Here is a 15,666-nt window from a genome sequence, read left to right on the forward strand (position 1 = left end):
GAGGTAATACATCAAATGTATAGCAATCTAGGATCATAGATAAATCAAGAACCATCATCAGTCTAAACAGTATAATATCAAAACAATCAATAATCTGTAGGATACATTGAAACTATACACACTATAGGATGCCAGGTCTACAAATGAACCTGGCATCTGTCTACATAACATCCTCCTATAATTTGACAAACTGGTGGTGTAGTGGTGAGGCCAAAATTGGTTCTGCCTGGTTCTCCTCAGTGGCTGGAGCAGTTCATCTGAATTTGCACACAGCCATCGCGGGTCGGGGGTTCGAGATGCAACGGGACGTGTGCGGGGGGGGCGGGCGCATATCCTCCCATGTGTATGGACTAGTGCTATCTAAATGACATTTTAGCCTTTGCATAAGCCTGCAAGGTCGTCAAAGCTAAGGCAACTGATACGGGCTAAGGTGAAGTCTGAAGAGGTGAGTCTTCAGATGTGAGATTACGGCAGAAGATTGGGAGTGAGTCTGCAGTTCTAACTGCAATGGGAGTTCGTTCCACAGTTTGGAAGCCAGAGGGGAGAAGAGTCTGTCCCGGGTGTTTTCGGGAAGGTTCTAACAGCTTCCCTGTGTTAGCTGATCTGAGTGGGGTTGTATGGTGTAGTGTTTTTTTTAAATAATTATATAAGGTATAACGATACTGTTAAAATAATACATCAGAGGTGCATTGAACTGCACATGTTTCTGCAGAGTTGTATATTTTGTATGCTCTTCATATATTTAATAAATAAATAGAAATGACTTTGAATAATGTTGGAGGATCATTTTATCTACAGAAGCTGATTTAAGACACAACTCAAAAAGATATTAGAGTTCTTATGGTATGCTGTGTTGAGAATATAAGGTGTGTATGAAATCAGAACATGGAATTAATGTAATTTACTCACCTGTGGCACAGTTTGTCCCTTAGTGACATACTCGTTTCCGACTTTCACTCTGGGGTAGCAATACGCCTTAAGCATCTCTGCTGAGTTTACACCCAACAGGTAGCCAATCTTGTCAGCCTCTGAAATGTTCATACAATTTGCAATTTACAATTTAGGCATTTAGCAGACGCTCTTAATCCAGAGAGCGACTTACTTATTAAGCAAGGTAAACACGAGTTAATACGTCAAATGCATAGAAATAATGATCTAGGATCATAGGTAAACCAAATAATCATCAGTCTAAACAGTATAATATATATATATATATATATATATATATATATATATATATATATATATATATATATATATATATATATAGTTTTTTATCCCACGATTTTTGTAACCCATTTTATTTACCCTGTGCCAATGGACCCTTCGCTAAACCCCACCCCAGAAGCGATTGTCCAATGCCAGCTTAGCAACCGTTGTTAGCCTGGCATAGGTCTGGCAAGCTTTCGTCACCCGCCATAGCTGTCAATGTTATTTCGCCCGCACACACACAATCATTTGCAACATAATAGCAAGAATAGGAATACCACGATAACGCAATGGTGACTATGAGCCACGTACCCAAACCCGTTGGAGGCTGCTTTTCCCAAGCTGAAATCTGCACTTAAGGCTGCATGGCTGTGTTGTTGAACACGTACACAGCTTAACGTCAGGAAAGTTACATGACTCACTCGCCCAGGTGGTGTCAATAATAGGCTACTAATCACCGCAATCGTAACACAATTCAGAATCACAGCGCTGCCTGTTTCAGATTCCGCACGTTAAAGTATATTAATTCATTTGTTCGTCTATTTATTAACTGCTGCTGCAGTCTTACCCTGCGGTACATGAAATCCTGTTACAGTCATGGATGAACTTCAGCCTGGTGTTTGCACTTTCTCCATTTACGGTCCGTACATCTATATAAAAGTTCATATTTCAAATATAAAGTGCTTACCCCATGGCCACGGATGTTACAATTATGCACGGGACTCTCAAAAGTACCCGTATATTCTGTATTGTTCAATATAAAGCATGTTAATCCGATCAGTGGCCATCTTCTCATAATGTATCAGAGTGCAATACACCTACCAACCGATAGGGTGGCTCAGTTGAAAGCATATGGAGAAAATAGCCACAGATCAGATTCAAATGCTTTTTATTGAACAATACGGATGATACGGGTACTTCTGAGAGCCCGTACATAAATGTAACATCCGTGGCCATTGGATAAGCACTTTATATTTGAAATATGAACGTTTATGTAGATGTACGGGCCATAAATGGAGAAAGTGCAAACACCAGGTTGAAGTTCATCCATGACGGTCGTGACAGTCGACCGTCGTGTATCCATGGCTGTTACTCCCTCTAACATTTCCCATGTTTTTAGTTTATTGAAATAATGTCATGCAAATTTTTCCAGTGCATAGCCTACTGCAGGCCTTGTTGACTACATTTAGAAGAGATTTTGAAGCTCTTGCTCCTGAAATGATCGATTATTTTTAAGGGGAAAAGCCATCATTTAACATGCAAGTCAATGGGTGAGAAGCAGAGCTTGCTAGGCGCTGCCAGGCCTGGGTGTGACTAACTTCGCACCACTAGTCACAGAGTGGAGTGGGTGGGGCTTAGCGAGGGGTCCATTGCCTAAGCTTTTATCCTGGGTGCTACTCTCCCTCTGCCAGCTTGGGGAGAGCCCCGAACTGAGCACATGCTTCCTTCAATGCATGAGGAGTGAGCAGAACGCTTCTTATCACCTGACAGGGTGGAGTTTCCCCGGAAGGGTGTAGCGCGTGGAAGGAACACGTTTATTTACCATAGGGGACACAGGGAGAACATGCAAATTCCACACAGAAAGGCCCTTTCGCCAACCCCACCTAGGGTACGGGCACTGATGACGTGGAGGAGAGAACACGCCCCCAGCGCCCACAGTGGGAATCGAACCCAGGACCTTCTCGCTGTGAGGCGACAGCGCTACCGACTGCGCCACCGTGCCACCGTAAACGGTAAAATATTATATATTAAAAAAAAAGGGAAATATATTGACAATATATTTAGCTTAGTCCATTTAGAATATAAGTAAATACAATACTTGTGACAAAGTATGCATTACTTTCATTCCTTAGTTCAAGATGCAGCTAACCCTCCATGTTAATGATACATTATAATAATAATAATAATAATAATAATAATAATAATAATAATAATACTAATAATAAAGATTAGCTCACCCTCCGTGCCGTCAGGTTCTGCCTGTTCTTCACGCTGCTTCTGTTTGAACCTCATGACACCATGATGCATCACTGCACCGGTGAACTTGTAGATCATCTGTTTTTCCTCACCGTTGAAGCCCAGGACGTCAATGGCATCCTGTTGTCGATAAGCAGAGAAGTATTCAAAAGATTAAGATTAAGCATTGATTAACAAACATCATTTAGAACTGTGTACAACTCAACAGTTAACAAACCAACGTACAGTATACTGTAAGTGTATATACATGGTATCTGCACATTTCTAAAGTGACAATTTAAGGACTTTTAAGACCTATACAATAAATAAGTTGAAATAAAACAAATAAGTAATCAACACACTATACTATACAAATTGTCAAAAATTGGCCAAATTGTCGAATATTACCTAAGAAAGAGTCAAAGAATGTGAAAACATGTAGATCGGCTATTTTCACAATATTTATCTGTGGAACCGAGTCAAACTAAATGTAATGCCTCAACTGCTACAATTCCAAGTGCTTGTAAGGATGGGGGGGTCCCCAGTTCAAATAGGATTATTTTGGGGGGTCACTGCCTGAAAACTTTGAGAACCAATGCTTTATAAAATACATTTTGCAGAGCAACTGACTGCAGTCCACACTAGTGAGTATTAGAAAGAAACAAATATGTTCACTGACATCAGTAGCGTCCAGCTCCTCCTTGTCGTTAATGCTGGCCACAGTGATCTGACCCATGCTGATCAACGGGAAGTCGTAGGGGTTGGAGGTGATCAGACACATTTCTTAAAAGGGATTAAAAAAGGGTGAACATGTGTTTTTATTCATTAATTTATGTTCTCAATGCATCATCAGTAATTCCACTTACCAATAATCTCAGGTTTGTGGTTGGTCATCATCTGGAAAAAGATGTGGTAACCTCTCTCTGCAGGAAGCTGATAGGTCACTCTAGACTTCTCCAGCAGATCTATATGGGTTTTACATAACTCATACTAATGATAATAATATAAAATAAATTATAATTATAATTATAATTATAATTATAATTATAATTATGATTATAATTATAATTATAATTATAATTATAATTACAATTATAATTGTTAAAATTATAATCTATATGGGTTGTACATAATTCAAAATGTAATCCTCAAATTAACGCATAATTTATCATCCATGAACTTCATACTTACATGTCTCAATATCAGCACTGGCCAGTTTACCCGTTGTGCCGAAATGGATTCTGATGAATTTACCCTGTTTGATATACAACAATTAGTTGCATCTACACTGTGGAATTATTGCAGGTTTTCTCATAAAATGTCATTATTTATACTTACAAAGCGAGAGGAGTTGTCATTCCTCACAGTCTTGGCATTACCATAGGACTCCAGCAAGGGATTGGCTGCAATAATTTGATCCTCCAGTGACCCCTAGAATGTTTTAGACATCGACCAATTTAAAATTTGAATTGCTATATTGCATATAAATGCTTTATGTTTTTTTTTTTTAAACCTGTACACATACCTTGATTTTACCGGCCGCCGATTTATCTCCACCAGAACTAGCTGTTGCAAAGTACTGGATGACACGCTTGGTGTTCACAGTCTTTCCAGCACCGGATTCTCCACTGTTTATAAATGCATACATTTAGAGAAATGCAGTTAGTGAATTTGTGGTCAATGTTGCTTTTTTAATGCCTATTAGATGGGAAACTTACGTGATCAGGACAGACTGGTTCTCTTTATCTGTAGAATGTAAAGCAAACTTTTAGTCATGGATACAGCACAAAACCATTATAGTTATATATATATATATATATATATATATATATATATATTTTTTTTTTTTTTACATTGTCCTGACTAGTACGTACCCATCAGCATGAACTGATAAGCGTTGTCAGAGACAGAGTAGATGTGGGGTGGAGCCTCAATACGCTTCTTGCCTCTGTAGGCATTTACAACCTCCTGGTCATACACTGGGAGCCACTTGTAGGGGTTCACAGTTGCACAAAACAAGCCAGAGTAGGTCTGAAGGGGAGAAGAGAGAGAACATTAACATCATACAACATAGCACTGACCATGCCACATATCTGGGACAACGGATCACTAGAGCAGGGATTACAGTCACGAGTTGCAAGTGGCATCTACTAATGAGCAAGTTAACTTCAGAACCATGAGTTTGTTTGAATCTGTCATTTTATGGATTTCACTTGATGATATAACGTGTGCTCTGTATTTTTCTTTCTTTGCTATCGACAGGTGCAATACTGTACTGTTCTCAGCATGTAGAAAACCTTACATAGATCATCCATGCTGCATAACGCTCTTTGAGGTTATACAGGACAGTGGCTTCAGTGAGGTGGGTCATCATGGCCATATCCTCAATTTTATCATACTTGGGAGGGTTCATAGGGGTGACATCAGCCTCAGGCACAGTTTTTTCCTAAAAATAAAAACGCAACTTTAGAATGTCTTGCAATTACAGTTGTACTGTGTCACTATTTTATTTCAGATCCACCTCTACCTACGTACCTCCTTCGTAATGAGCGTTTCCACAGTGACTTTGCCACCGTCCTTCTTTAGGATTTTACACTTGACGTACAGCTCCTTAACATCAGTTACAAATGCTGCAGATTTGGCATCAAAGGGCGAACTTTGAGCCTCCATTCTCTCCTTCTCTGGCTTACGGAGGTAAATGGCGGCCGGGCCATACTGCTCCATCTCTGCGTCCGTACTCATGGTGGCGGCTTTCTGTAGACAGACAAATAGATGGTGTTGATGCCTTTGGCGGACTTGAGATCCTTGTAGATACTTGTAGGACTATTCTTATGGTTATAGCTTAGTGTAGGTTTAATAGAAACATTATGACACACTTACTTTTCCCCTCTACCAGTAGCAGTGGAACCTTGTGTGCAACCCTTAAGTGTGAAAGAAACACATCATTTTTAGGACATTAACATGAGTTGAATGATTCAATACAATTTATATTCATGAATTAAATTAGATTTGAATCCTAATGTTCATTCTTGGCACACACCACTGCATAAGTTCTTATTAGTTCCACATCTGAAAACAGTGATCCATTTCAATATTATTACATGCAATTAAATGAAATGCTGCTTGCCCATTCAGTTATTTTCTTTTGTGTGTTTGTTATTAGCAATTCCTAATTTCACCAAGTTATTTTTTTTTGTCATTACAGCCATGTTTCTTGTTTCTTTTTATGAAGTATTGAAGCGGTGCGAGGTATTCTTCGTCGTTCTAATACACTTTGATTCCATTATATGAATTAATGTTACAGTCAGAAGTGGGTAGACTAGCCAAACTGTACTCAAGTAAAACATATTGCTACTTTAAAATAATAATAATAATAACTCTAGTCTTGTAGATGTAAAAGTACAAGCATTGCAAATTATTATTTATATAATCATAACATAATTGAAATGTCTAAATAGAAATGAATGAACAAAAGGACATTCCAATCTGGCCCAAACCATATCATTATAAATACAAGAACACACAATCAATCATTTCAATCTGTACAATATAACATCAATTATGCTGCTCACTCATTATGTGTAACCTCGGGTCATGTGTGTAGTTATGTGGCACTATGTACGGAGTCAGGTTAAAAAAACATGTCTAATAGATGTATATGACTAGGAATATTTAACACCTCTAAAACATTTATGACTATGAATAACTAACATCTCTAAGACATTTATATGACCATGAAGTCTCACTCACCACCTAATGGAACTCTGAACTCCTCTGCAATGGGTTCCGTGTTAACCGTCTCCGCATGCTTATATTGGCTGTTAATTGCAAGCTATGCAGAAAGTAAAAGTAGGAATAGCCCTTAAAGGACTTTAGAGGCCATTCCAATAGCATCCTTGTAGCCAATACATTCCCAGGAAACTTGATAGTGTGTCTTGTTATGTGGTGTTTGTCCATCGGTCCATGTCAGTGGCTATGGTATAAAAATAGCATAACAAGCAGGGTGCTGGGGTGTCATCACAGCATGTCTTGCCAGATACATTTGTGGAAGTTGTCATTTTAATTGTGAAGTATTCACATCTTTTACTTAAGTAAATGTATCAATACCACAATGTAGGAGTACTCTGTTAGGGCACACTTTCTGTGTGTCGCGCACATCTTGCGTTTATGCGCTCTGTACGCCTGCTGATACATGCCATACAATACTGACTGCAAAAAACTGTCGGCCGCACACAACCTGATTTTAACAGCGGGCAACCATATTTTGGTGTGACCGTGCCCTAATCAAAATTTACTGGAGTAAAAGTACAAAAGTATTGGCTTCAAAAATACTAAAAGTAAAATTACTCATACGCAGAATGTCCCATTTCACAAATAGTCAAATATTACCTAAGACAAAATTGTGTACCCCAGACAGTTTTTAAGTTGCTTGATGCATTATTTCGATATTTGATATTCTTTTAATCAGACACTCCCCTCCCATTTTTTTAAGGTTAAGCTACATACTATTGTTAAACATTGCTGCTAGCTTGACATGGCTTGATTTTACTCACCTCAACGTGCCTTTTACAGTCATTTAGACCACCGTGGGCAATAGAAAACTCACTGTTGGACACAAATGTATCATCATTTTTACTCAGATGAGACACAAGTAATGCTTTGAATAATCTGATGTAAAGTAGGTTTTATATATATATATTTTTTTAATGTGTCATTTTAAGTGTGTTCTTTTTACTGTAATCAAGAAGATTAGATCAACCACATGCCAGACTCTTTTTTTCTCTCTCCTCGTGCCTCTCAGACCAGAGGCTGCGGTCACTTGTAGACGCCCATCCTTCCCACAGCGAAATGAATTAATCAATTTAGCCAGATTGACAGTTCAGTGACGAATGAGAACCAAGGTGGGATGTCAGCAGTTGATGCACGACCATTTACACTGAATCTCAAACAAAACAATTAATTGAAAGAATACTTTATTAGTCAGAAATGTAAACAGCACAAGATACACTCAGACATTAACGCTAAAAGGATAACACAAAAAAGTCCTGGGGAATTGTTTCCATTGTGGTCCTATGTATCACACAGTTGAAGGCAACAGACATTTGGCTTCTTAAAGGGTCATATCAGTCCTAGTCATTAGCACAGATTCCGCTTCTCTTCGAAAGCTGTGATTGTGTATGCAGTGTGTAAAGATTTTAACGTAATTCATTGCCATGAATTACGTTTAAATGAATGTAGTTATTTAAATTAATTTTCCATTAATTTACTTCATGCTGTAGATGTTCCAGAAAATCGGGTAACACTTCCTATGAAGCCCATGTCTATAATGCATTATGTAATAACTATGGTGGGGTTTATCAATTGATTTTTCCACTATGATCAAACCATTCTCTGATCCAAACTGGGCCTCTATTTTTGCTGATGCATATGAACACAACTCCACAAGCATAATATGGAGGAGCATTGCCAAGGAGAAGGTTGACCCCAGAGGTCAAATGCCCCTAACAGCTCCTTTTAAACACCCTATAGACTACGTGAACCGCACACACACGCGTGCACGCACAGATATACTGATGTGCACACACATACAGACAGAGTTTCCTAGACCCACTGTCTAGGAGTGACAATGTTGCTGAAATGGAAACTTGACATCAGGACAAAAACTTGGGACAGATTTAAACTGCAAATTAGACATGATTTGCAGGTGGTGACAGTTAGCTGTCACAGGTAGAGCTCCGCTTCCAACCAAATGGCCTGCGACCTATGACCTTGAGGTCATCGACCTTGAGGTCACCTCAAAGACTGGAGACAGAGTTTATTTCATACGTTCATACGGTAGTTATTATCCATAATAAACAAGTGTTTATTACGTGTCCTACTGTGTAAGCTTGCTGATATATTTGTAACATTCAAGTGTGATTAAATATACTTGTCTATCATACTCTCACTTATGCATGAAGGTACATTTTTATTATCATTTAGACTATTCGTTATATTTCCAATTCTTTCTAAACAGGAACCAAATGTGTGACACTACAGTGGGAGAATATTAAATATAATGAATACATCCTTGTAAGGAAATTAACTATAGATTGAGTTAATACGTTAGTTTGTTGTGGGCTCAGATGTCTCTCTTCACATGGTATTTGGGATGGACAATAAATGACCATCTCCTCATGCCTAAGACTCAGTGTTGTCTAGTCTGGTCTTGTCTTATCTACGTTTGTATGCCGAATCCTCCCCTTGTCTTGTTTTAGTGTCATCTAGTTGTATATTACTGCATCGGCAGGCGACAAAGATCAACAGCCCCAGAACGCTACTTGAGAAGTTACCCCTGTCAATTAAAGGTCTATGTTCCCATCATCTGAATTGTATATTAGGCCTGTTTTCATCAACTTATTGACAGGGCTCTTTAAACTGGTGTCTCTATTTCTTTTCAGCCCTCACCTACCTTCCCCTCTCTCTATCTCTTTCTGTCTAGGAGCTCACAACAATGAATATACCATATTTACGGTAGCACTAATCGGTAGCAATACGGTAGTTCTAATCAGGGACCACAGCAGAAATAACATCTTGTATAGCTGTATTGGATCATTCATATTGCCTATGGCGTGTGCATTTTAGTCAATAAGCTTCCTTGATTAGAAATACAAGTTGTTTCTCTTTTTGTATATTGCTGGATGATCTATGACCCTGCCTCAGCCAAGAATGTAAAATCCTTCAGAGTATAATGAGACTTGTCTGTATTAATTAACAGGTGATAAATAATTTAATTAATATTCATTTAATCATAATTAATCACTAAATTACCCCTATTTGCACTACAATCATAATCTGCTAATAACAATGTATATTTATAGTTAATTCACAAGAATTTAAACCACTGTTTGTGATATGAGTACATGATTATAACGAGGCAATGAATCGACATATTCATTTTTCGAAACAAGGTTGAATCGGTGTCACCACCAATAAAACAATCAACCTGGGAGGCATTACCAAAATAAAAGTTTGATGTGAAATAATTGTGTCCCTTTTTCGTATTTCGTATTGTTAATTATGACACGACTGGTACATAGTAAAGGGAAAACAAGTAATGAATACATGTGAGAGTGAATTAGAAACATTTATAAAACATGGTTGTGCATTGTTTATTTCTGTCCAGTCAACTCTTTGATCTCACATATATAATTGGAATCACTGAAACTGATACATTCTGGGGTGTGATTCAAGAAAATGTGGGCTCGCTGCAGCAGCAGCGAACACACACACTATTTATAGTATCTTACAAAAACTTTTCCACACTACTAGTCCTACATACTTCCACCTAGAAACTCCATTCAAACTGTAAACAAAATCAGCTTACTGTGGAATTTTGCACTTGTTCATGTCATTTTGAAATGTTTTGTAGTTTTTGAAATATTTAGAAGTTAAGTACAGAACATTGGAAATACTCTGGTACTTGAGTAAATGTACTCAAAAAGTTAAACACAGCAATGGAAGTCATATATAGTCAAATTTCCATGTTTTACTTTTAAACCTAAAATGAAACATTTGTGTCTTAGGGCGGATTAAGACTGGGTCCGATTGATTCGAACCGTTCCCGAGTACGGTTGGCCTCTCCCAGCAGGGCCAGCATTCACATTGGCCAAGATTCTTGCGCACCCGAGACCATTTAATTTAACAGTAATGGTAAATATGTGCCTCATGGGGGCGCTGTTAACTGGGGGGCTTTGGGAGCTAGAGAATGTCATTCACAGAAGAAAAGTCACTTGTCAGTGTGTAGAGTGAATAATAAAGTTTGACTGTGTTCCTGACGTTGTCTTGAGTTATAATAATAACAGAACAACAATACACAACCAAAGCAGTGTGTGCATTGGTCTTTGAAACCTCAAAATGTAATGTCGTCTCTCGCGTCTCTGTTATTATCAATATGATAGCGACGTCACTAATGCATCCTTGGTATTTTAGCAGTGACGTCACGGACTAATCCTTGGTATATTCATCCTAGTGGCAGCGTTACGCTTCAAATGTGTTTTTTGTTTATGTTTTTTCACGGCTCGCGCTACTCAAACACTAGCGGGATTATTATTTCTTGTCAACATTCAAGTAGAACTATGAGAAGGTATAACCCAGCTAAAATAATGTGTCATTATAAAAATATATAAATGATATATGATTAGCAGTCCACTTCCTCCTGTCAATACGGATGGATTCACATTGCATCGTTCCGTACCCGAATACGCATGATCCGGATCCGAGACTACCTACTACGGTACGGTGATCCGTTTCGGGGAACGATACGCAACGTTCACACTATCACAACATCAGCCAAGTGGTCCAGGGTGCGCACCCGGGACCATAGTGTGAATCCGCCCTTAGAGACAAAATTGGGCCATATTGCAAATATCTGCTGTTGTAATGTATAATTAGAGGCTTGACCTACACCCTCTATAACTACTATATCTGTGCTATACTGATTAATTCAGTATAGCACTGCTGGTTCAGTAAAATGAACCAAACAGGAAATGGGTATGCTACCTTCAGGAAACTGTGACTAAAGTTATGCACAGAGCCTTTATCAGTTCTTGTTGCATGATGCTAATGCACACCGATGCAGAGAGGAGCCTGAGAATTATTCTGTTGTTAAGCAGTGCCCGTCATAACAACTTCCGGGTCCAAGTGTGTGTTTTCCCAATATGCGCAGTGCTGTGTCCCTCGCTGTTTTAACAGATCTGAGACTAAAACTAGAAAGAGTGCTCCTCGGAGCACAAGTCTCCACCAGGTCAGGTAGGTTATTGTGGCCTCCTGGATGCTAAGTGGGGGTCCACGAACAAATACTTCGGGCTCGGATTTTGGCTCCGACCCCCGGAAGTGGGTGAAACAGGCACTTCAAACACTTTGTTGAATTGTTCAAAAACATTCAAATTTTTTTGTGAATTTGTATTTTTCTAAGATGCTCCTTTTAACGCAGATTTTTTTTGTACTTCTTATATATTTTTTTATTGGTTACTTTTTTTAATATTTTTTGGCGTTCGCTTCCCGCGTTCGCGCGTCTTACTTGTTATATACAGTATATGTATACTACAAAATGACATCAGACTTAAAACCGAATAGGATCAACTTATGCTGGAGAAACAAACCAGGAGAGGGGCCTGTAATGATTGAGTACCATGTAGTGAAGGGTAAAGGTCATCAAGGGGCAAGGACACAGATCCCTGAAGGGGAGAGGTCTCCCCTGTTACACATGCAATACTACTAACCTAGCCAGGCAAACCCCACAACCTATGGCTATTCATTGGTCTGCATTAGTGTAAGTGGTATGTGCCTTAGCTGGGGTCACTGAATCAACAGACCCCCCCTGGCTTAACCTGTCAAACTGGTGCAAAGTAACTAAGTACATTTACTCAAGTACTATACAATAATGTGCAGTGCTTACAATGCATAGCAGCCTACAATGTTGAGATACTTTTACTTTACTTTCCATTTTTGTTACTTCTACTCCACTACAATTACAGCTTTTGACAGCTTTAGTTACTTGTTACTTTGCAGATTGTATTATACAAAACATAGATTAACCACTTGAAAAAAGCTGATCTACAATGTGACGTGTTGTGAGCTTGTAGATCTGCTGTTTTTGAAAAAGCTTGACAATATTTGGAAAATCGTAGTACTTTTACTGCGCTACTCTAAGTATATTTTGATGACAATAACACCCTTCACCCCCCACATAACATACCACCCCTCAACCCCCTCCCCCCATGAATTGACATTGCAATAGTATCACCTATCGCCGTAAAACAATTTAAAACATTCCTACATTCCTTCCAACATTAACCCCATACTTGGTTGGGCTATTTGAGGTGAACTTGTTTTTAGTGGCTATAAGATTTGATCACTGTTGACTGCATACAAATAATCTATATAACTGGGAGGGTGACTGGTTTCTTCACTTGGTGACAGTAAGATTTCTGCTAATAGCTTACTTATACATACTTTGTATGTAGGCATGTCTGACATGTTTGGCTGGGATTACGGTTTGGCCTTTGCCCCCCTAATGTCATCCAATAAACAAGTGGCTCACATTCATTCCTTGTACTCATCACATTTCATTTCAGCATAACATTTCAGCATTACATGATTCATTAACATACTATGTAATGTATTACACACACAGCCTCTCTCAAACAGCTTATACAGTCCAAGATTGTCATAGCTTGCCTATCAAATCAAGCAGATACTAAAATGTCCTAAACACAATGATGAATAGACTATATGGCATAACCTCTGACTGTACTACCTGTACTGTTAATGATTGTATTAATAAAGTATTCAATCAATCAAAAAGGGCTGAGCACAGAACTAGCTGGGCCCCTGAAAAGGTCCAGTGAATGAGCCCTCCTCACATCTGCTTTACTCATATAATGTAGGTTCATAGGTTCGGTATTTGTGCACCCACACTGGCCCGGGGTGTTGAGGATTTCTGAGAAGTAAACATTTAATATGAACTCAATAATATACTGTGCTATATAAATAGTCCTCTCTCCTCCAACTGCTGACTCCTGCAACAGCTGAGGAATGCTTTGTAAGACTCATTTTGACCTGTGACACCTGATGGGGCGCAGTCCGAAGAAAGAGAACAAGGGGGGAAAAACATAGGACAAGACAAAGAAGACTAGACTAGGACAGCAAGGACTGAGTTAGTCAACATCTTTATTTGCGTTCACATTATCAAGAAATTCTTGCACACAAACAATAGTACATGCACAAACTTGGGAAACTCAACAAGTGTACAGTAAGCATCGTCTCCTCCATATGTGGCGACTGGCAATTATCACATACACTGAACAGAAATTAGCCAATGCCTTAGCTCGTGGCTTGGTCATTCCTGCAATCTGCAGGCCTCTCACTTATGAACATGACCGAGGCTTGCACATATAAACACAAGCTGTTTCCAAGCAGTGCTCGCATCATCTACATCATAGTTTCCCAAACAATGAGCCCTTGGGTCGTGTACACATTTTTATGTGTCGTCAGTAAATATCCCTCTTTTTTTTCTTTAAGAGTTTAAACCCCAAAAAATCACGAGTTTTCATCAACTAAAAACAACATTTTTCAAAAGTATTTCATGAATAAAATAAAAAAATCTAATTTAGTGAAGTGATTTTTCTTTTTGTGAAGATAGCAGATCTACAAGCTCAAAGCTTGTTTGGATTTTTATTTTAATTTGGCTATTGTTAAAAACATATAAAAATAAATAAATAATGGAGCTGGGAACTTTTCCTTTGGTCCACCCATTCCTGTGACATGTGAGCCATGTCCAGTGAAGGCACAGTCTAATTGCATCAGCTGACCATTGTGGCAGTATGGGATTTGTTTCTACCCTCTATCACTAACGTTGGGTGAAATTCACCCGAAGACCTGCCTGTCGAAAAAAACAGGGATAGGGGCAGGGAAACAAACCTACCTGGATATGTTACTTGGTGCGCACCAAATAAAGAAATACTGTAAATACATTTTACTGCGACACGTCTCGCAGGATGGATAAAAGAGGGATACATGGATAACTTGTCTGTGCAATGGTCTGCGTGATGCGGGACCCCGCTTCTTGTTAATGATTAGCACTCCCGACATTAACTCCAAGCCTCGTCAAGAGGGCGACTCCGATCCTGGCTGCTCCTGTTATCAATTGTTTGCACTATGTTGATGTGCTCTTTGCGTTTCTCATGCTTATCAAAAGCTGGGTGACTGAAATTCTTTATCCCTGTATAAAAGGCGCTGCTTTTATCCGCCAGATTGAGATGTTCACGGCATATTTTGCACCACATCAGGATGCATTCATCATCGGTGACGAGTGCATGTAAGCCAGCAGCTTGTTGTGTGCGCTGTGTCAGGATTCGAGGCCACACTCACACATGTACAGCATGCGTCCCCTCCCCCTCCGCCTCCGCCCATGGGTGTGTATGGGGCGGACGCGCACATCACCGTGACTGTGTGAGTGTGGCTTCAGGAAGTAAATTCCTGTCCCCACGGTCCCAGCTGTTGGTACGCGAGAGCGCCTCCCTTCGTCTGATGTGCCGCGCAGCATGCATTTTGACGATGCATGCGCACTTGCGCAGCAGTTATGTGCACCCCTGATCATGTGTACCGATTTGCATGATGTTTTGCAGGAGTAATATAAAAAAGAAAAGTGTTGCAAAAATCTGCCTCCTGGTGGTGCTATAGTAGGGCAATGTTAAAAGGGTGGCATTTGTTCTTCAACATAGTGCGAATGTGCGTGCAAAGTTCCACCGAAATTGGACGCTGCGTTCATAATTTGTGGCATATTGCTCAAAACGGGCCACTCCTGCAAACTTTAGATGTCAATGTTAGGCAATCAGGATGGAATATGAAAACAGATCCATCTTGATCACATGACTCTAGAGATCATGTCTACCGATTTGCGTGAAATTTGGATAAAATCTGAAGGCTTAATATCCAAAAATGTGTTTTTACATAAGT

At 39.3% G+C, this 15,666-nt stretch overlaps 2 protein-coding genes across 2 annotated transcripts in view; both read right to left on the reverse strand.

Moving 5' to 3' along the window:
* Positions 1–6,087, reverse strand: part of LOC308104422 (myosin heavy chain, fast skeletal muscle-like) — a gene marked incomplete at its 3' end in the record, with an annotated part of 87,207 nt that extends 81,120 nt beyond the window's left edge. Inside the window, exon 1 of the mRNA XM_080454829.1 lies at positions 6,046–6,087. The remainder of the gene's footprint in view (positions 1–6,045) is intronic.
* The window catches only part of LOC308104423 (myosin heavy chain, fast skeletal muscle-like), a gene marked incomplete at its 3' end in the record, with an annotated part of 46,446 nt that extends 40,359 nt beyond the window's left edge, over positions 1–6,087 (reverse strand). Inside the window, exons 1-12 of the mRNA XM_080454830.1 lie at positions 6,046–6,087; positions 5,701–5,919; positions 5,468–5,611; positions 5,040–5,196; positions 4,884–4,911; positions 4,691–4,793; positions 4,504–4,596; positions 4,357–4,420; positions 4,032–4,130; positions 3,845–3,948; positions 3,168–3,306; positions 910–1,028 (exon numbers count right to left, since the gene is read on the reverse strand). Of these exons, the coding sequence (XP_080310956.1) occupies positions 910–1,028; positions 3,168–3,306; positions 3,845–3,948; positions 4,032–4,130; positions 4,357–4,420; positions 4,504–4,596; positions 4,691–4,793; positions 4,884–4,911; positions 5,040–5,196; positions 5,468–5,611; positions 5,701–5,907 (1,257 nt within the window). The 5' untranslated portion in view covers positions 5,908–5,919; positions 6,046–6,087. The remainder of the gene's footprint in view (positions 1–909; positions 1,029–3,167; positions 3,307–3,844; positions 3,949–4,031; positions 4,131–4,356; positions 4,421–4,503; positions 4,597–4,690; positions 4,794–4,883; positions 4,912–5,039; positions 5,197–5,467; positions 5,612–5,700; positions 5,920–6,045) is intronic.
* Positions 6,088–15,666: the final 9,579 nt, after the last annotated feature.

The sequence above is a fragment of the Gymnoscopelus braueri genome (assembly GCF_963280865.1).
Source record: "Gymnoscopelus braueri genome assembly, chromosome: 17".
Taxonomy (NCBI): domain Eukaryota; kingdom Metazoa; phylum Chordata; class Actinopteri; order Myctophiformes; family Myctophidae; genus Gymnoscopelus; species Gymnoscopelus braueri.